Source organism: Aulonocara sp. 'chitande type north' Nkhata Bay, linkage group LG16 (genome assembly GCF_057382095.1).
Source record: "Aulonocara sp. 'chitande type north' Nkhata Bay isolate Kocher_YH1m ecotype deep benthic linkage group LG16, A_spYH_male_GT1.1, whole genome shotgun sequence".
In the NCBI taxonomy this organism is placed as follows: Eukaryota; Metazoa; Chordata; class Actinopteri; order Cichliformes; family Cichlidae; genus Aulonocara; species Aulonocara sp. 'chitande type north' Nkhata Bay.
In genome coordinates, this window is record NC_141359.1 from 38,325,408 (window position 1) to 38,347,113 (window position 21,706).

The 21,706-nt window shown below is 39.7% G+C and overlaps 1 protein-coding gene across 1 annotated transcript in view; it reads left to right on the top strand.

Moving 5' to 3' along the window:
* Positions 1 to 9,434, top strand: part of tmem163a (transmembrane protein 163a) — a 65,454-nt gene extending 56,020 nt beyond the window's left edge. Inside the window, exons 6-8 of the mRNA XM_086266699.1 lie at positions 3,198 to 3,309; positions 5,648 to 5,789; positions 5,970 to 9,434. Coding sequence (XP_086122825.1) covers positions 3,198 to 3,309; positions 5,648 to 5,789; positions 5,970 to 6,030 — 315 coding nt within the window. The 3' untranslated portion in view covers positions 6,031 to 9,434. The remainder of the gene's footprint in view (positions 1 to 3,197; positions 3,310 to 5,647; positions 5,790 to 5,969) is intronic.
* Positions 9,435 to 21,706: the final 12,272 nt, after the last annotated feature.

Consider the following 21,706-nt stretch of genomic DNA (forward strand, 5'->3'; position numbering starts at 1 on the left):
GTCTCTGGGACATTTCTTTGACGTGTCTCGTGTTTTCAGCATCAATCTTTCTTCCATTTCAGGCTCTATATTTATGATAAACATGCATGTACTCTATTAATATTTGGCCTCTTGGTGTATTTGGCATTGTAAGAGGATAAAAAGCAATGAATGGTTCTCAGTGAATAACTCACATCTGGTTAATTATCAGTTTGTTTAAGAGTGATGTCAGCCATCTGGCTCTGTATTTTTATGTAAACACTGTCATTGGCTTCTTTCCTTGGTTAAATACAGGAGTTTGAAGGATGGAAGGATCTCATCTTCTTCTTATTTATCCAGTTTTCTCCTTACTAACACATTCAGTATAACACCCCCCCCCCCAAAAAAAACAGTAGTAAGTAAGAACAAGTACTGGTCTGTAAATTCATATTGTGTAAATGCAGGTTGCAGAAAGGGAATCTGGATTCATGTCACGTCCTTGGTTTCGCTCTCATGGCAGGCTGTCGGTGTCTAGTGCCTGATTAAACACAGAGAGATGAGATTGGCCCCCACCAGCTCTGTGCTTGGGAGAGAGAGCAGCACATAGCCATGCAACACATACATACAGTACACACCATGCAGTCACAGACAGGCTGCTTTTTATCCACTTTACACAGAGATATAAGTGAAATTTACTTTTTAATTATGGATTTATTGGGAGATACTTGCAATGGAAAGGAAACCTCTTGTTGCCTTATGAAAGCAAACACTACAGATGCACCACAAAAAGGTCTCAGACCAAGACTGTGCTGACATTAATGTATATTAAATATATTTTATAGATATATAACTGTATGATTGTTTTTATCTCATGAAATGCAAAAATACTTCAGTGTGGTCAGATTTCTGAAAAAGGACAAAAGTGACTCCATCTATGTCAAATACGTAGGAGTAAGAAAGGCACAGATGGCTAAAAATGTAACATATCAGGACATAAAGTATGTAAAGTTATGTAAATGCAACCTGAGATTAACCTCAGATTTAAGAAAAACGAACATGGGACATATTGGTCGTTAGTTATTTATTCAAACACTGAGCCAAAATATAAAAAGCAGTGTGAAAAACGAAGTACACCCCATGATTGGAGAGCTTGTAGAACCACCTTTACCAGCAATAACTGGAAGAAATTATTGTTTCTACAACTTTGTCAGTCTCTCACACGGTCGTAGAGGAATGCTAGCCCACTCTTCTTTACTACCTCAGTTCACTGACGTTTGTCATTCTTCTTCTTTAAGGTCCTGCCACAGTATCTTAATCAGATGGAGATCTGGACTCTGGGCTATTGCAACATCTTAATTCTTAAATCTTTTTTTCTGACATTTTGTTGTAGATTTGCTGCTGTGCTTAGAATCACTGTCCTGTTGCATGACCCCATCTGCACCAGCATGTCAGACAGATTTGACTCTGGAACACTTGGTCACCTCAGTGGCTCCACACAAAGGCGCTCAAGTCCTTTGCAGCTTTGCAAACTTAAGCTGTGCTGCCTTGTTTTTTCACAGAGGAGAGGGTTTCTCCTGGTAACCCTTTGAAGCCATACTTGTTCAGTCTTTTTCTAATTCATAAACTTTAACCCTGAACATGCTACAGTAGCCGGTGGAGTTTGAGATGTAGCTCTTGGGGTTTTTTGCAGTTTCTCTGAGCATTGCACAATCTGACTCTTGGGTTAATCCTCACCTCAGAAGACTGTCTTCAGTGTCTGTATTACTGATGTCTCCCCTCCTTGGCACTGTGTTAACACACAGCTGAATGGTCCACACCTACAAACTCATACAAACTTCTGCTACTTCTCTTGGTTTCTATGCAAACAGTGTATTTAGTTTTCAAACACTGTTCCTCTATTTCGCTTAATCACTGTGTAATGTGTTTTGCTTGTTTTGCTGTTCATCTGAGCTTTTATTTTCCTCATTTTAATAGCTGCTAATTTTTTTTTATCATATCCTGATACATAAATTATATATAAAGCAATACATAAAGAGGGTGTACTTTACAAAAACTGTACAGTGGATAAAATGAGGACAGATCTGCTTACAATGCAATACTTCTTGTTCTTTGCAAAGGTTGCTGTTGTACGATGCTGCCCTTGTAAAAATGATTCTCTGCACACTAACTAATAAGCATCTTCTAAGGGAACAAGTGAGTGGCTTTTCCCAACAATTCTGAAACTGGATGAGGGTCTGCTGGGATTACATGGGGTCAAACTGATCATCTACTAGCATCTGTTTAGTATTGTAATAAAACAAACTGATACCAATCAGTCACTAAGACTGAAAGTATCAGTCAGCAAATGCAGCTAAATATATACAACACAAAAAACAAATTCGTTTTAGAGACCTAACTAGCAAAGACATTGATCACTGCTTCCTTACATTACATAGAGCCAACTATTGATTGTTAATTATAGTTTATTATTAATTGCAATAAAAAAACATTTGTTAGATCCATGTCTGTTTTTCACTCGCCCACAACAGCATTTTAGGCCTAATGCCTTTAATTTAACTTTGTAAATCTACTCAAAAGATTCCAGCAGGTGAGATTAACATCTGAAAATAGGAGGATGGAATCAGCCGTTTCCAAAATTTTAGTTTTCCTAAATGTTGAAGTGCAGTTACTCTGATTTGTGTGCATGTTTTTCTAATACAGTTGGGGTTTTATTAGCAGGTAGTTTATGCCGCTTTATAATATCCCGATATGTTTGATATAGCTGTGACTTTAAATCTGGTGGAGAACAGCAAAGTCAAAACAAAAACAATGTGGCTGTTTCCCCCTCAGACGTGTCCTTTAGGCTCTTCTCTTCCTCTCATCTCCGGCTCTCAGTCCCTGCTGCGGGTCAATTAAATCTGAAAGGTGGATGCTCTCGAGTCAAGCGTTTTCCTTTTTTTCTTTTGCTGAGTCTGTTTGAGACACAACCTGAAAACACCCAAAGCTCACATCACTTCATCTGTATGACCTTGGGCTGATGCACCAAGGCGAGCCTGTATATATTAATAATGCTTGAGCTGACAGAAGCTTTATGGGTCACACAATCTGTTGGTTCCTGCTCTGCAGCTATACAGTAGCTCCCTCTGTGTTTTTGCTGAACTTTTGTTTGTTTTTTAGGATGAAACCTTTAATTTCACTCTGCATACTTTTACAAATATTGCCATATTCTCTTATATTTTGTCCCCCGTGTCTCACCCCAGGACGACTTCCTCTTTAGTGTGTCCATAGTGAGTGGGCTCACATGTGCTGTGCTGGCTGTGGCCAAGTTCATGCTGGGAAGAGTGCTGACTAGTCGGGCACTTATCACTGATGGTAGGACACACACACACACACACACACACACACACACACACACACTCGCACACACACACACACATGCACGGACACTGATGACTATAAATAAATGAAGAACACAACAGAAGAGCACGAGGGACTAGATAACTAGATAGGTGACTTAAAGCATAAGCAACTTTCAGTTGTTTGAATTATCAAGAGGGAAGACACTGTCCCTAAAGAGGGAGACTTAGAGTGGAGTTAAAACATGTGCATTTATTTGGTATATTCATATGAATTAATAAAATCGTAATTAAGTTGTTCAAACCCAACATTTTCCATCTGGTATGATTAAATTTTTAACTACCAAGTGAAATTCTTCTAACAACAGCAAACGTATCAAAGTTCTAATGATATCACAGATAACACAAGAATGAAAAATACGAGAGTTTTACAAAATACACAACAGTTTTCATGAAGCATCGTGGCCACTTTCAGAATGACATTAATTATGAGTGGATTAGTATCACTGATGCATTAACTTGTCAGAAGTTTCCAGGGTTTTAGGTGAGCCAGAGGAAGCTAATATTCTTGGATTAAGTGTATGCACCATATTTTATCTGCTCTTTGAGCTTCTGTCATGTTGTGGTGGTGAAGTGCAGGAACCAGCACCCAAATGTAGGACGCAGGATTCAGAATCTAATTACTTAAAGACACACCTGAAACAAAAAAGTCCAAAACTAACAAAGTGTATCAAAAACAGCAATTCACAGACAGTCTGAGGATAAACTGCACAGAATAATAACAGATTACAGGAGGACAGGGCTGAATGAGACACAGGTGCACACACATGAAAGGGCACTCAAACAGTACATAAAAAATTTGTGAAAACTTGGCACTTCCTGCAGATTTTAACCCAAAACCCATGACCTGAATCAGGTTATGTGTTCAGAAGTTACCACGTGATTTACTCACTTTTGTGACGCAGAAAAGTCTGACAAAGCTCGCTAACCCCTTAATCTCTCTTTCTATACCCCTCAAAAAAGAGAACTGACACTGGAGATTAACCTAAGCATGGACATAACCAGGTACATCAATGAGATGGAGACAACAAAAACAGAGAACTCACTATGAACTCACTCAAAATGAGGAAAAACTAAAAATCGTCACTAAAATGAAAAGTCAGAACAGAGTTATTATTCTTAGATCAATTCATAATAATTCAAACCCACAAAACGACTGTGGCATTTTAAAACATCTGCACCATCAAAGCCTTTGGAAGCAGAATATTTGTGCCAACACATTAAACCAAAGGAAATAAAACACACGCAGCTGAAACAAACATTGCAAACCAGAACATGCCTGCTTGTGTTTATTGTGTGACTTTCTAACACAAATGAACTGAAAAAAATGTCGTTTGTGATGACCCGCTGCTCGTAGGCACGTGCTCAGCTGAACAAAAGCACAGCATACACACACAAACACACGCACACACACACACACACACACACACACACACACACACACACACACACACACAGTGTCTCTGGCAAACACACACTGCTATCCCCAGGTCTCAAAACACACAGGGCATCAATCCAATAAACCTGAGGTTGCTGTTCTCTGAGCCTCTTATTTCCCACAAGACTCTACACTTACTGCAGGCAAGACAATAACCCACCGTGCTAGCTTTCACACATGTAATTATAAAGAACAACATCAGCCACTATAAAGGGTCATTCAAACACAGTATATGTAGTGTGGAGCCATTTATGTAGGACTTCAAAACAGCTGCAAAATGTTGATCCGACACCTACCAGAAGAATATACATAAGCTCAGCTGTAGCTTCAGATTTATCCTTTAAAATGGATATTGATACAACTTAAAGATCATACATACAAGTTTACATTTAGTTTGTGTTTCAAAGTGAAATGGAGATGATACATGTTCATATTTTATCCCACCTGTTAATCCTTTCTCTGAGGGAATGCTGCTTCTCACCAGGTCCTCTAAATCAGGGGTGGGGAACTCCAGGCTTCGAGGGCCGGTGTCCTGCAGGTTTTAGATCTCACCCTGGGTCAGCACACCTGAATCAAACGATTAGTTCATTACCAGGCTTCTGGAGAACTCCAAGACATGTTAAGGCCATTTAGCCATTTAAATCAGCTGCATTGGATCAAAGACACATCTAAAACCTGCAGGACACCAGCCCTTGTGGCCCGGAGTGAGCTACCACCACCACACATAACATGTTGGTCCTTCATTTCACCGTATCTGTCCAACTAAAACAACTACATTAAGGTCAGGAAAAGACTGTCATTGTTAACAGAAATGTTGTTTTTTATTTGTCCTCACCTAAATTTGTTTGTTTTTCAGGGTTTAATTCTCTGGTTGGAGCAATCATGGGATTTTCCATTCTAATCAGCGCCGAAGTTTTCAAGCATCATACTGACGTCTGGTTTCTGGATGCCACCATTGGAGTTCTAATGGGACTTATTATTTTGGCATATGGGGTCAAGTAAGACATGAAGCAGCAGCAGTGTCTAATCTGAAATCTTTAATCTTTTATAGTTATTAAGGCATTATTTACACGATGCTAATGGCACCGATACAGCTCAGCAGCTCTGTACCTGCGCCTGCATGAACGGCCATTTTTGCTGACGTATCTTACAATTAGAATTTGTTTCTTTGCCCACAGGCTCCTGAAGGACATGGTTCCCCGTGTGAGACAGACAAGGAACTACGAGCGCTTTGAATGAGAGACCTGTGTGCCGACCAGACGAGCAGGTTCTAACATACTCACGCACCTGCACACGTGGGTGCCTCCTGCCCCGCCTCTCTCTGTATTTCATACACCTGTTCATCCACATTTCATTACACACTGACAGGGACCGTACACACTCCCATAGACATGTATACACACACACACACACAATCTGTACATACTGTACATACATTTAAAGATTAATACATGTGTCAGACACACACACATACACACACAGACCTGAGAGATTCTGAGAAGGACGTGATGGAAGAGTATCCTCCTATAAAGGAAGTATTTCTGATTATTTCTCCTCGTCTTTGCGTTTTGTACAATAAAGCACCAATAAAAAGAAGAAACGATGACACAAAACAGAAGAAATATTCAAGAACTGCTTTGGATTTGTTCAAGTTGGACATACATCACTTGCTGCTAAGAGGACATCATTGAAGCCATAGCTGAATTTTTTTTCAAACCAATAGGAAAGATTGTAGGTTTTGCTTAAGTGAAAATAATGCATGTTATCCCAAAACTCGCTTCAGGAACGTGTTTTATTTGTGACCCTGTAATAAACGGAGGCTGCCGGCTAACTTATTTCGTTATTTATTTTGTAGTTTTCTGGTTATCGTAAAGCACATAGGACAGAGATGAAATGAAAACTTGTCATCACCCTCCTCATGTCAGTGCAGCCTTTCTACCTCCTAGTTTGTATCGGGAAGACAGCGAGAGAGGAAGCAGGAAGCAGGGAGAGAGACTCAGGCAGAGCATGCTGAGTCAGCAAATGCTGCTACCTCTGAACACAAAAGCACCTACGAACGCTACACCTAAAGCTAACGAGAAACAGAGAGGACTGGAGACACCAAGTACAAGCACTTGTCATAAAATGAAACTTAAGAGCACAAATCTCAATGTATTTCTCCCATTTATATTACACTGCACACTCTGCTCAATATTTCAGAAAGGATCACTTTAGAAGTGAAAAATTTTTTATTTCTGTGTGCAGCAATTTGTACCAGAGCCACAGAACAACAAAGATAGCATTAATTTAGAAAGTATGGCAAAGAGTAGGAGCAGTGATGGTGGGTTCCAAAGCAGCTTGCAGCCTAAAACAATGCTACACAGACTGCTCGATGTGGAATTTGTCACTCAGCTGTGGTCTGACTAACCTTAGGCTGTGCTTTATTTAATTAACCTTTTGCTTAAAGCTTATAGTGAAGTCATTTTTAGGAAAAGCAGACATGTTTGTGTTCAGACTAACAATTAAAACTCATGAATCGTGACGACATGGGCACCAAACCCATTTGTTTATGTTGTTAATTTGGTCTGGGATTTATTAGGTTCATTAATGCCGCTTATTCTCCTCATTTTGTCTGTAAGCACGATGTTTGAACCATTAAAGCAGCGGTGGCTCTAAGCACAGTGTCAGAGATCACACAGCCTGTAAAATGTCATTGGCAGAGACAGTGTTCGTCTGTGCTTCCTCTTTGTCCTGCATGTTTCCATTCCGTTATCAGTCATTACTCCGTGCAATGAATGGAATGTAAATACGAAGCACACGGTCTGTAAATATGTTCGCCGCATTGTTTGGGTGCATCAGTATCAAAAGGTCACACATCGTCACAGTGCTGTACGGCTGACGTGAGAGTAGACAATATATAGTTAAAGTACAGACTGATCAATGTTGCGTATAATTACAAATGTTTACTCCGTAGTGTGCATATACTGTAAATGTCGTTTTACATATTACTGTAGATTATCGTTGACATAAAATGATGAGTCTTACTGTAAGTTTTTTGCACTGTAGGTGAAAATATCTGACTGGATGTAGGTGGATTCCAGCAATGCTGTCCAAGGCAAACTTCACTTATAAAAACAATTTCTTTAACATGCTGAAAAAGTTACAGGTGATCACGTCCACATATTACCTGCTAGCACAAATCGCTAATATTTTACTATAATACTGTAGGTATTACAAGCTCAGATATTAGATAACCAAGCATGTAAAAACTGGGCATTTAAAAGCAACATATAGACTCATATTCAGTATTCAGCTGGTGGAGCCATGATGTATGTGCGCCCTCTTGTGGCTGGAATTGTCACAACAGCAGTCTTAATTAATATTCAGTCGTGTAAATTTATCCCCAGCTGAAAGCCTTGGGCACTGGCTGTGGAGAGGCCTACATCCACTCTGCACTGTAATTATCAACTCTGAGTCGGCTGGACGTGGTGCAGAATTATTGGTATTATCTTTAGTTTCATTGTGTGAAGAATATGATTAAGATATAAAGTGAAGGTGTGATTCAGCTCGCACCATTTCTACTCACCAACAGCACACTGATTTGTAATGCCCCTCTCCCTCTTTAATGCATAGAAGACAATCTTTACAATGGCTTTTACTAGCAAAGCTCAGTGTTTACATGCTAAAGCCACAGTGTAAGGCACAGAACAAACTCATCATGCTTTACAGTAGCTCTGTTGCTCATTTAAAGTAAACTGCTATGTTGGATAAAGTGGACACTGTTTTGAAGTTGGCAGCAAAATCCTTTCTACCTCTCTTCTTTGCACTTGCTTTTATTTTCATGCCACATCTGTTGTGTGCATTCAAACCCCCCTAATGTTTAGTCCGGGTGCTGCGACTGAGGCCCTGGTTACTCGATTCCTCCTTAGCAACGGATAGTCTCTGAAAGTGTTGCACTCGCTGCTGCCAGTCGTGGGGATTGTGCAACAACTGAATGCCAAAAATGTCAAATGTAACTGATGATCACTGCAGTTGCGTTTAAGTCATCTAAAATGTTTTGTTTTCATTTTTCTCCATCTCTCTTAATAACAGGAACCCTGAAACATGAATATCTTGTTATGATATGTTGCACAAACCTCTCATTAATTGAAGAATGGCATGATACACGAAAACCATTTCATTATTTCATTGAAACATGTCAGAAATATGACCACTTCTGTAGCTTAATGAACTGTGCCAAATCATTCAGACCATTTGTCAGCTCTGTTGAAATGTGTGTATCTTTGGTGTGCTTGTAATGATGAATGAACTTCCCATTGACCCAAGAAAAGGCATCAAACTATCAATTCTGCAGAGTTTCATGAGATTATAATAGCAATACTAACCACTCCTCTGTTGCTATAGGCTTTGCATGGGCTTGTAAAAAATCCTTACACTTTCAGTGGTTACAAATGCATTAAACACACACACACACACACACACACACACACAACCAAATTTACAATAAATCAAGACTATGTGACATAATTGTTTGTACAATATCGACATTGGTGGTATTGCAGATGATGTAATCACTATTTATTTATGTAAACGAAACAATGAAATATCTCTTTGTCAAAGAGAAATGTTTTATTGATCAATAAAGTTTTATCCTGCCTAATCATCAACAATCCTGAGTCATTCGTTTTAAAGCAAGAAGCGAGACGTCATTGTTGAGCAGCTGAGTGCTTCTTAGGATTTTAAATGAAAAATGGACAATAATGGTAAGTACTGTATGAAAAACCTTTATCACTAATGAAATCTAAACCAAAAACATTACGGGTGATTCAAAAATAAAAACTAGACGTTTAGAAAAAAGATGAAAACAAACTGAAATAATTTTACAAAATTGGAAACTTGTAAAACAAACTAATATAAACTAAAAATATGCAGGAAATATTCTTGTTTGCCTGCTAAAATTTATAATCACAACCTGCCAGAGGAGGAGCTTTGGAGCTTTGGGAATCAACTGCTTTCAGAAAGGTTTTCTTGTACTTCCTAAAATCTTTCCTCCATGTAATATTAATTTTGTTCTTTAAAAATGACCAACATTAGCACTGGGACCATTAAAATCTAAACTGAAATGAGCAAACCCACTGTGAAAACTCACTGAAACCACAGTAAACTGAAAAAAGTCAAAATAAATTAAAATAAAATCTAATTAGAAAATGGAAAATCATAATGACTCCAGCACAGAAATGACTCTTACTTAATTTAACTACGTCGCTAATGGGAATTTTTTAACAGTTTTCCTGCATACTGAGGAGTATATTTGTGTGTACTTGTTTCATTTACAAATTACAAAGTCAAGAAGATCAGGTTTGTGGTGGTTGTCACGCGGACTCGTTGAATACAAGTATTTAAGTTAAAATCACCAAATTATTATTGTCATTGTTTCCTGTCGTATGATGATTAGACTTTGATTCTTGTGTGTTTGTGTTCAGAGGCAGAGATGTTTGTCACTGTTACAGACGCACAGTCGTGTCTCTTTCAAACACTGGAAAACTAAATAAACACAAAAATAAAATAAAATAGAAACTGTGAGGATAAATCGATTAGGTTTATTGTAAAATGTCCTAATTTATGCTGTTTACCTTAAAATAAGGGAAAACCTTTTAAATTAAGTAATACTTCATGTTATATTGTCTCTTTTTAAGTGTTTATTTTTAATAAGCAGTACTTGATATTATAATAACAATTTTGTTTTTTTAAGTAAAACTATTTACCTTAACAATGTGTTAAGTTTAATAATCAAATCAGTGATCCTGCTGACTCGCTACTTGATATACTTACAATTGTAAATATCAGACCTGTCAAGCGTTACTACAAGAAGTTTTTACTTTACTTTTGGCACTTTTGCCATGTTTGGTTTTGCTCAAGAAAGAGTTCTTAAATCTATCACACTCATTACAGAAGAGGCTTTGAAGGTCATCTGTACAATGTTTGCTTTGTTGTGAATAATTTAGACACAGTCTTACTGTGATGTAATGTCACTTTACATTTAAACTATAAATGTAAAATAACGTGTGTCTACACTGATGGTTTTACAGGTTACTTGTGTGTTTGTATCCAGTATTCATGCTGTCATTCTGAGCTGCTCTATACTGTGGATGCTGACCAGTGTGTGGGTGGTGTTGCAACAATCATATTCTTAATTTTTCATCTTTTTATTTTTTGCAGTATTTGCAGCTACTCTCTTATTTCCCAGGGTGATGCCACAGCAGTTGGATCCACATATTTGATTTGGCACAGATTTTACACCACACGCCCTTCCCTGACACAAGCCTCACATTCATCGAGGCTTGAGAAAGCCAACAGGAGTACACTAACTTGTGTTTCCCTGAGGCTGGATTCTGTGTGTTGAAGCACAGAAACAGCAAAGAGAGGGTTAAAGACTAATAGAAGTCATTTCTGTACCTCAGTGTATTTTCTCACCTCCTATGATTACATTTCACACTTTTGCATCATCATCATCTCCGACCTGCACGCACACTGTTCTCCAAAGGCTCCTGTGCATTAAGAACACCACAAAGTGACGACAGAAAAATGGGAATTTATCTCTGTGTCTGCTTTGGAGTTTATAGCAGTTGTAAAACACTTTTACATCACCAAGTAAGTGTGAATGAATTATTCTATCAGGAGTAGAACTTCACAGACTAATGTTTAATGCCTTTTAGTTGGCAGATAGGCCTCTAGGAGGAATAAATCATGGCACCGAAGCTATTCATGTAACCACTCCAGTCTAGAGCTTTGACAGCTTTCCTGCTGGGCTGGAAAGCTGACTTTACAGAAACTAGGAGTCAGTCTCTGAGCTATGAGTTTAGACTTTCATTTAAAATCTACCTCCAAACCCAACTCTTCCAAATGCAAACGATTCTGTACTGATTAACATCTAAAATTGTGTGTATGCACAAAAGGCAGCAAAGTGCAAAGGCACTCTTTTTTCAGATTTTTCCAGTCACGTCTACACACAGATCACTTTTGTAGAACTTATCATGAAATCTGGTGCACATGCACGAGTCTCATTTCTGCTCCAATCTTTAGTCAAGAAATGTAAGTAGGCAGTCACTTATGTCACCTTTTGCATATAAAATCATCGCTTGCATCTCAAGTTATTAGACATGGCAATTAAGACAACATCAAAGAAGAAGTGCTTCACTGGAGGAAGGAACGTGGGTTCTGTTTGTCTCCGTTTTGGAAACACAAACAAAAAAATAAGCACTGAAGGAAAAGTGATTCATGATCGACTGTGAAGTTCACTGCGAAGGACCCAAAGACACGAAGTGAAGGAGAATGGAAGAATCCATCTCCACCTATTTCTTTTTTTGATCTTCACTTCATGTTATTGACCTCGACCTGCCTTTTTGCATGCATGAAATCTGCACAAACCAGTTAATGGGTAGAAAAACGCATAAGCATAGCTTCATACATCCATCCCCTGGAAAAGGGAATGAAACCTGAAGACACCTGCTCAACCAGCTGGAACTGCATATGTGAGAAGCTGTTGTACTTTGATCCTAGAGCAGATCTTTATGTAGTGTGTAAAGAGATATGCATTACACTGTTTGATTTTTTTTAACATCCCTGTAACAGGTAGATTCATACTTTCCGTAAGACTATTTGGTTTTTAATGAAGTCTCTAAAGGCAGAGCTGCGAATCAGAGCGTGCTAGGATCTCACACTGCTGAAAAACTGGAGAGCCGACTGCTGGAAGCCCCAACTACATCTGTGCATCCAGTCATGAGGTCCTAATACTAAAATGGTAAGTTTCACACACAGAGAACTAAGGACGCAAAGCAGTGCTGACACACAGGTTTAATAAGCTCTGTTATTCATATCCTAGCTGGAGCATGTTGCTGTTCTCTTCCATGTACTCCATGCACTTCGAGGTATAAGGTAAATGGCGTTAATGTGAGCATGAATAGCTGTTTGCATCTACGCATGAGGCCAGAACATTGAGTGTACTCTGCTTAGAAGTGGCTGTAGGAATAAATGGATAAATAGACAAAAGCTGCTTTTGAGTCTTGCACCACATGCAACACCAAAGGGGAATTGCATCAGTAGCTGGAACGAACCTTGTGCAATCCGCCACCTCCTCGAGCTCATCTGGGAAAAACCATGACATTCCCAAGTCAGACATGATCCCTCCAGTATATCCTGGGCCTACCCTAAAACCTTGCACAGGAGGCATCCTAGTCAGATGCCTGAGCCACCTCATCTGGGTCCTTTTGAGGAGAAGCTCTATTCTACACTCTGCCTGAAGAGGTGACATGTGCCCACCCACCAGTGGGCTCACCACACGCAGGAGGCCCCAGTAGGTGATGGGTGCATGTCGGGCAGCAGTCAAGGGCAGAGGCTCTGCTGAGGCTGGCTACTGAAACTCTATTTTCTGTAGATAATCTATCATAACAAATGCCTCAATACTAAAAATAACCACTGACCTCTCTGATGTCGGACTTTACTTTGAAAAATGTGAAGGTTGCAACTTAAGGGTCAGGAAACTGTCCGGGCCCTTCCTGTGCCAATGACACCTCAAAAACACTTTAAGTTCCCGGATTAATTAATGTATGCATTAATGTGTGATACATACATTATGAACTGATGCATCATTAACCTATTCATATGTTTGAAAGGTACTGTGATGCAGTTCTTTACTATCACCACATGGTGGCCCCCAACACCAGGATAATAAATGACAAACAAATCTAGCAGCAGCTCTCCTCCTGCAGACTTTTAGATGATACAGTTCACTGTTGTCTTTGCAGCTCAGTTATACAGGTGATCAAATTTCATAATTTGTTTGAAACCTTTTTTCTTCTTGACTTTTTGTATCCTTAAATGAATGCATGTCGAATGAAGAGGTACCCTTGAACCCGGCTAAAAATATGATTATGTGATCTGTATTATCTTGACAGTAGATTATAGCTGCCACTATCTCACAGAAATTCAGATTTCTTTGGTTATGTATTTTTTCTGTTTTCAAACTGACAGTAATTGTGTAACACCGCTCTTTCAGGGTCCACAGGACAGCAATTTCATGTTATTATGTCAGCTGTATGTCCTGTATATATGCCCCTAATTACACAGAAAAATATACAAGTGAAGCAGATAATTACATCGAATTATAAAGATGCAGTGCTGGTTTGTAATCAGTACTATCGCAACATACTCACTACAGTCAAAAGCACAATGAAAAACAACATAACATCAATTATGTTGTTTTTCATTCTATCCTTAGAATAAATAAATCTATCCTGTCATAAAAACCTTAAAGCTAAACCTCTACAGTATTTTATTATTCAAGGATTTTTCTAATATGAAACACCATTTTTTTTTTTCTCACTGACTGATGTAAATCACTCGTCTGAGAGAGAACGTATTGATTGTGTGTAAAACTTTAGAAATGAAACAGGATGTACTTTCTTCGTAGTCGAGGTTTGTGCTGTTTTTCATTTCAAGTCAAAGATGTGAAAGTCAAACATCTCAAAACCTGCATTAATGAACTTGAAGACTGAAATGAGCAACGCAGTCCAATCGTGAGTACTTTGGGTAAATTTTATCTCCGTGATTTTGTGTTTTCTTTTTAGACATTTAGCTTCTGATTTGGTCCTCTTTAATAAGTCTCCCTCATTAAATATTTAAGCCCAATCTGATAAATGTTACAGCTTCAGGACTTCATAATATTTTTAAAAAGGTCAGAAGAAAGAAAAATTATTTATATACATATACAGAGTTTTTCAACGACAAATAGCAAATCTGAACATTTCACATGCTTCAGTGAAGCAGTTACGAACTGATAACTTTTGAAACTCATACTTAATTTGCTCGCCTCAGATCCTTACATCAGTCGCAGAGACAATGTCGTGGTTTTCCACATAGGAATCAAAGTACTGTCCTCATCCATGGCATGAACATCCAGATAATCCTCTGTAGTCTTCCATGCAATGGCAAAGAAAGCCAGTGGAACTTTGCTGAAAAGAACTTCAATGCAAATAATCTGGATTACACCTCTGAACTTGCAGACTACTCCATACCTGCAGCCCCATTAACGAAGATAAAAAAATAAAAATATAAAGAAAACATGAAGAGACAAAATATTTCCAATGCTTTAGGCTTGCAACACCTAAAGTGAGCAGTTGAAAGAAGGAAGTTTCTCAGCTGATGATGTGCCGCAAAGTCAGAAATGTCTGTGTTGGTGGTGTGTAGGCTCCTCAAAACAAGTCACAATCTTTAGCTTGAACTAAAAGCCTATCCCAGCTGTCTTAAGGTGAAAGATGGCTGTCAGTCTATTGCAGGACTGACATGTGACATTAACGAGTAAAGATATTAGGTGACACAAACATAATATTAATTTTTTATTTTTTTGTCTTTCTTATAGCTAGACAGTCAGAGCCGTCTGGGACATGGTGTAGAACAGCGCTGGGATCAGATCAAGGCCACCAAATGGTCACGTTAGATTTGGTTTCAGGCTGAGGCTGCGTGACTGAAGTCTGGCTCATTTCCACGAGTCCAACACATGAATCATGCACCTGATTGACAGACACCAGCGCACCTGTGCACAACAATTATAAACCTAAGCAAAATCAGACTGCCTTCATACTGATCTACTCAGCTGTCAAACAATTACACAGTGATGCTATAAACTAACTAAACTGAAACAGAAGAATTATGTGGACGTCTGAGCATTGTAAACCTTCACTGCATGTTCCAGGTGGATTTGCATACATTTACTGCTATAACAGTCTCCGCTCTCCTGTGAAGGATTACTAACAGCCAGATAGTACAGACTGGGATTTCCTTCCATTCAACCAGAGCATCAGTGAGGTTGGGGGCTTGTGTTGAACATTAAGCCATCAGTCTCAGTTCAGCCCAAGGAGATTGGACGCGGTTAAGATCAGATCTGTCAAGTTCATCCAAAGGAAAGAGCAACAAAGTACACACAGCACACACAGTAGAAACACAAAAGCAAAACTTTATACTTTTCACCTTACAGTCCACAAAACTGCTGCAGTGTTACTTTCCTCTATCAGTGTGGGCACATGTCTTTAGCTTTATTTGACTCGTTGGCTCGGTGTATGCCATCTATCTGCCTTAATAATAAAAAGTGCATTCGAATTTCCATAAGAGCGAGTTAGTAAGTCCAAGTCTATATGAGGATCAGGATGCTGAAATGCACTCAAAATACAGCAAAATACAGAAATGAATGTTTGAATTTATATGCAGGCATTCAGCCATGGAGGACAAGTTTGACTTAAGTCTGGTGTATGCTGGTCCAGCAGCTCGTTGTTCCTCACCTACACATGGCTCGTTTGCAGAAAGCTGAGGACCAGGACAAGTGCAACTTTATTTAACCTGGCATCTTTAATTTTCTGTTTGTCATAATTAAAATGTTGGAGCGTTCAGCGCTTTTGGTTTTTTATTTTTATACTATCATCTTCTACTGTCTACCTATTCTTTCTCATATCCTCTGAACCTGGTTTCATGTTTCCTAAAACATGACACGATCCTTTTTAATGTCGCATTTCTGCTTTCAGTCTCTTCTTAACTGACATCAGCTTTTATCTCTGAAACGATCTTCAGCCGACTCAGACTTTCATGGTCTCAGACGCTGGCTTATTGTTATTCCCCTGTCCGAGATGACATTACACGTGGTCATTGTGGAGCAGGGAAATTATTTTACTGCTATTGTTAAATAATTGTCATCATTACCATTGCATTAATAATATAATCTGGAGTTTATATTGCGTTTAGAGGTTTAAACAGTGTGTCTTTCAGAAAGGCTAAAAGTAACAGGACAGGAAACAGGCTTGGAGAGTTTTGCAGAAGTGAAAGTTATTTTGAGCAGCAGGCTAAGACGAGGCTTTAACAATGTAACAGATAGCTTTAAGAAGGCCTTAAGATGTTATGCATACAGTTATTATGTTGACCTTGTATTTCAGGTGCAGTTATGACTATTTTATACACAATGCATATCTGTGCTTATTAAAGAGTTGGAGCTCGGTCAATTAATTGGGGGTTGGAAGCTTTGTTCGGCGCGATGTCCGGACAATCTATTGTGCAAGTGACTTGGAGCCATAGAAGGAATTGCAGTACATGCTTACAAAACACTTATATATCAGATCATTTTATATTAAGGTTTTAGTAGAAGTTCTTGGTTAAAACATTTATTTAGTAGAAGACATACATATAGTCTCAGTGAGCCTCTGGTCTGGTGAAAGGTCAGAAGTGCAACAGGTGAATTGAGAAAGAGCATTTGAGGACGAGACACAGACAGTTAGTAGGTGAAGAGGTGACACAAAGAGCATGTGAGGTCAACATACACACACACATGAGTTAGATTTATTTAGAGGAGAGATTAGTCATGTCTCGGTAAGAAAGAGGAACAATTCACTTTAAGACAAGAACGGAAAGTACCAGCCATGAAAATAGAAGATGATCTTCTGGGTTAAAAGTCATTGTGGTGTTGATCTGATCTATGTATAAAATGTATCTGTGACGCATGAAGGGGCGTCAGTAAATCAAACCCTGATGCTATAAAATATCTGTTCATGCTTTGATTAAGTTGAAGACTACTTGCTGTCGGCATACAGAGTTGTCTTCCCACACGTGTGTGTTCATTAAAATCATTGTTTGACCAAGACCTTCTGGACCATGGGTGGTTTGTACTCTCCTTCCTCAATTTTGAACCTTAACAACACACTGCACTTTTTCAAAAACTTTCTTTACCCTTCAGCTTTGACCTCAGATCAATCAAGTCATCATTTTACAAGAAAATCTCTCTGTAATTGCTGCTCTCTCTGTAGACCCGACTTTTCCGCTGGCCTCGTCTCTTGAGTTTTCTCTCCAATGAATCTTTTCAACTTCAGATTCTGTCCCCTGACCTCGTACGCTGCTGGCAGTGCAACTGTGAGAAATCAAATATTTTTCAAAGGTAAAAAAGGGGCCAAAACTGGGCAACATTGTTTGTCTGTTGCTTCCTTTTTTTGGCCAAACATCCAGCTCTGTTCAATCAAATACACCAGTAATGAATTTAATCAGAATTTGGGAAACAGCATATCTTAGCATCTTCTTGATACTTTCAGACTGATGATTAATGGTAAGATAAATGGACCCAGAGTATGCAAATCACTAATCCATTCTGGGCTTTGCCAGTCAGTAGGGTTTTTTTTAGGAGTTATCATAAATGTTGGATGTATATGTTAAATAACGCCTTGAATGAGCACTTATATGCAGACTTTTCCATATAAATCAAAATTATTTTGCATAACTGTCATGATCCGATCTTGATATTCACTCGCATTTGAACCAGGTTTTCTAAAGTACTAAATAAGTTTCTTAAGGCCAGATCAGACTCACTTCCACTTTTGAATGATGAGCCAGGAAGCTAGCTATCCTGGAAATGAATGCCAGAGGCAAAGACACAAAAGAACGAATGCACTAAAAATGTCAAACTAGAAAAATATTATGAAACAAACATTTTCCAAGTGCACAATACTAATATAATATGAAAAGGCCATGATTTGCAGTTTATATGATGCTATCATCACATTTCAATAAAGAGAGGTTGTTTGGAAATATTAAATGTGATTTGCTGAGATTCAGAATTCAATTAAAGTATCTTAAAGTATTAGACTCAGATGAATCGTCAGAATCCCAGCAGTGAGAGGAGGTGGGAGAAGACTCCTCAGAGTCTAAATACTGATGAAGAAGAAGATGAAGACTTGGGTTGGCCTCCGAGTGGTGAGGCAGAGATGTGGAGGAGGTTTGTTGCAAAGAATGACAGAAGAGCGCTGAGATTTACAGCACAAAGAATCGATTCTGTTTGGCTCGCAGAAGGCAGGCAAGAAAATGAATGGACCAGAGTAATGATGTCAGTATTGTCAGTGGAAGTGACGAGCAGTGACCCAGGAAAGCACGCAGAATGGGCCAGGATTGGGGGAACTGTTTGTTCCTGAAAAAGGAAACTCTGAATATCACTTTTTCTCTGTTGCTTTTGTTTTGTTCAGCAGCCTGCAGTGATTGCATTTGATGACTCATTTTTTCACAGACAATTATAAGTGCACTGATTGTAATGTTTGTGCAATCTGGTTAAAAAAAAAAGATAATGATAATAATTTGATATATCTATAATTGTCATTTCCTGGTTTCTGAATTACTTGAAAGCTTTTAAAAAAGGAAAGTGGGGCAGTCATCTCTGAAAGCATCTCCCAACAAAAGATCCAAATGTAATCACTCAACATGTCTCAGCATTAAATTGCAGATGTTGACACATATGATATGAATGCTGTGCAGTAGTGATTCAAAAAAATACAATTCTTTCTTAATCTTCCGTATGGCACATAAGAAAAATGCACACTGTAGATAAACCCCAGAGTAACACTTAAACCAAACTGGTAACAGTGTTACACTGTAACCAGGCCCTGCATGGCAAAACAGGAGAGTAGTGTGGGTGTTGACCAATATGGCTCCCTGTAAACTCTTTAAAACTGTTTTCCAAGAGTGTCAAAGAGTTTTGTGCCAAATAACTGCTCTGGGGTCACCAGATTTGTTCATGCACCAGAGTCACTGCAGACCTAGTTTTTGTTATTCTGCTAGATGGGGACTTTATTTCTGGCTGTCTCCAGAATGCAGTGAAAGTCCCTACAGCAATTTATCTGATACAGAAACTGTTTAGCGTCTGTTACTGTTGAGCATTCTTTTAATGTAAGGAACCATTTAATCACATCCTGAAAGCACAGGACACCAGTGCTATCTAAGAGAAAGGAATACGAGTAGCTACACCAGCTCAAACACCATGAAACACAACATATTTGTTTTCAGACCTGAGGGATGTCCTTTATGTGATGAGATGAACTGAGAAAACATGTGAGTTTAAAACCACTTTGGTCTCTGAAGCAGATAAAGATGGAGCACAAAGACCCAGCAAGGGTTAGTCCTCCAGATATGTTTCATTACTGGGAACAGAGTGAAGCACATTATTAAAGTTTTGCACTTTTTTCAGTTAACTACTTTTTAATCACATTTATTTTTAGTTTTTCATCTATGTTAGCCTAATATAGTTAAAGTGCACAATCAAGACCAACACAACAAGAGTCCAATTAAAAAGAACTGAAACTCCAGCGAGATTACTGCTCATTTTTTCACCCCATACAAAAAAATTTATTTTTTTTTTTTTTTTTTTTTTTTTTTTTTTAAATGACATCAGAAACAGCAGTATGCGACATTACGTGATGGCAGAGCTTCAGTTCATCCTTTGTCATTTTTTTTTTTTTTTTTTTTTTTTTTTTTTTTTTTTTTTAATAAATAGGACAGGGGGAATGAATGAGAGAGAGAGGGGGAGAGAAAGAAAGAAAACCCAAGGGGAGAAGAGACGGTGAGAAGGGGGGGGAAGAGAGACAAAAAAAAAAAAAAAAAAACTCCTGGGTCACCTGTATGGAGAAAAAACAAACAAACAAACAAACAAACAAACAAACAGAGGAGACAGCAAACAACAAAGAGCAACATAATAATAGAGAAAACAAAGCACCATCACAATAAACTAGCTAGTCATAGATATCAGTATTTACTAAGTAATAAACGATATTGTGCAGCACGCAAGATAGACAGCGCACAGTGTGCTTTGAGGCAGCAGCCAAGAAAGCTTTAGTCCGCGTCTGTGAATACCCATGTGTGCATACCTGTGTGGATCAGCATGCTTGCATTCCAAAGGTTTCTCCATGTAATGATCTGCTAGGGAGTGTGGGGGGGCCACAGCCCCATCCTCCAGGGTGTGAAGCGGGTATGGAGGAGATCAAAACTCCAGACATCCAGAGGCCCCCAGAACACAAGAGACCATGGAAGACCAACAGAGGGGCAGCCGCGCCACTGTTCCAGTAAGAGCTGAGGAGAGTCCCAGATGAGGGCTCACTCAGCAGCCGCGGAGCAGAAGCCAGGGGGGGTTGCAGTGACGCGCCCGTGAGCTCCGCCGGCCCCCAGCTGCGCCTGAGTGACCGAGCCCTAGGCCGAGAGGCCGGGGGCACCCCACCTCCAAAGGGGCCCGAGCGAGCCCCAGGCCCCAGGCCCCGACAAGCGGCCGCCAAGGAGTGAGCCGGTGTGTACCCGGACGCCCACCCCCAGACACAAAGAACCACCAACACACCGACACCTGAGGGAGTCCGCCACCGGCAGGGGAAGTGGTGGTGGGTGGAGATAGGCCTCCAAACCTTGGAGGGCCTGAGGTGTCCCCAGAGAGGTGGCGTCTGATACCCAACCTGACATATAGACACAGACATACAGGCACACACAGACACAAACATCCATTCCCACCCTCATGCTCTCATATGCACTCACTCCACACTCAACCAACGTGGAGACAGACATAAAGAGACGCTGTACACACAATCACACTCCCCAAGCGTACTCTACAAACCGGGTCTAGGTACCCTTGCCCCTGGAGGGGGGAATTGCACCCAGACCCAGGTGGTGTTACCCTTTTCCCTGCGGTGGGGAGAGGCAGACCACCCCGACTCCGCAGCAGCAGGGAGGCCCCACACCCCAGACCGCAGTCGGACGGCCAACTCCTCCTACTAGCCCCCCCGCTCCAGCAGGCCGCAGAGAATGGGGGTGGGAGAAGACTCCAAACCTCCCTCCACCCGCTCATTGTAGTGTTGATGCATATGTGTTCTAAGGTGCAATTAAAACCCAGGAGGGCATGGAGCTACCTGCCAAGGAGCAGCAGGTAAGCGCATGGTCCCTCCTGCTAGCCCTCAATGACTAAGTGTATTTAAAATTGAGAGGTGGGCAACGACGTCAGGGGTGAGGTATACACCCTGATGGTGATTTGGACTCCGTGATTGTGCCCACCCCCAAGATCCTATATGTATGTGTAATGAGAGTGTGAATAATGTGAATGTCTAAG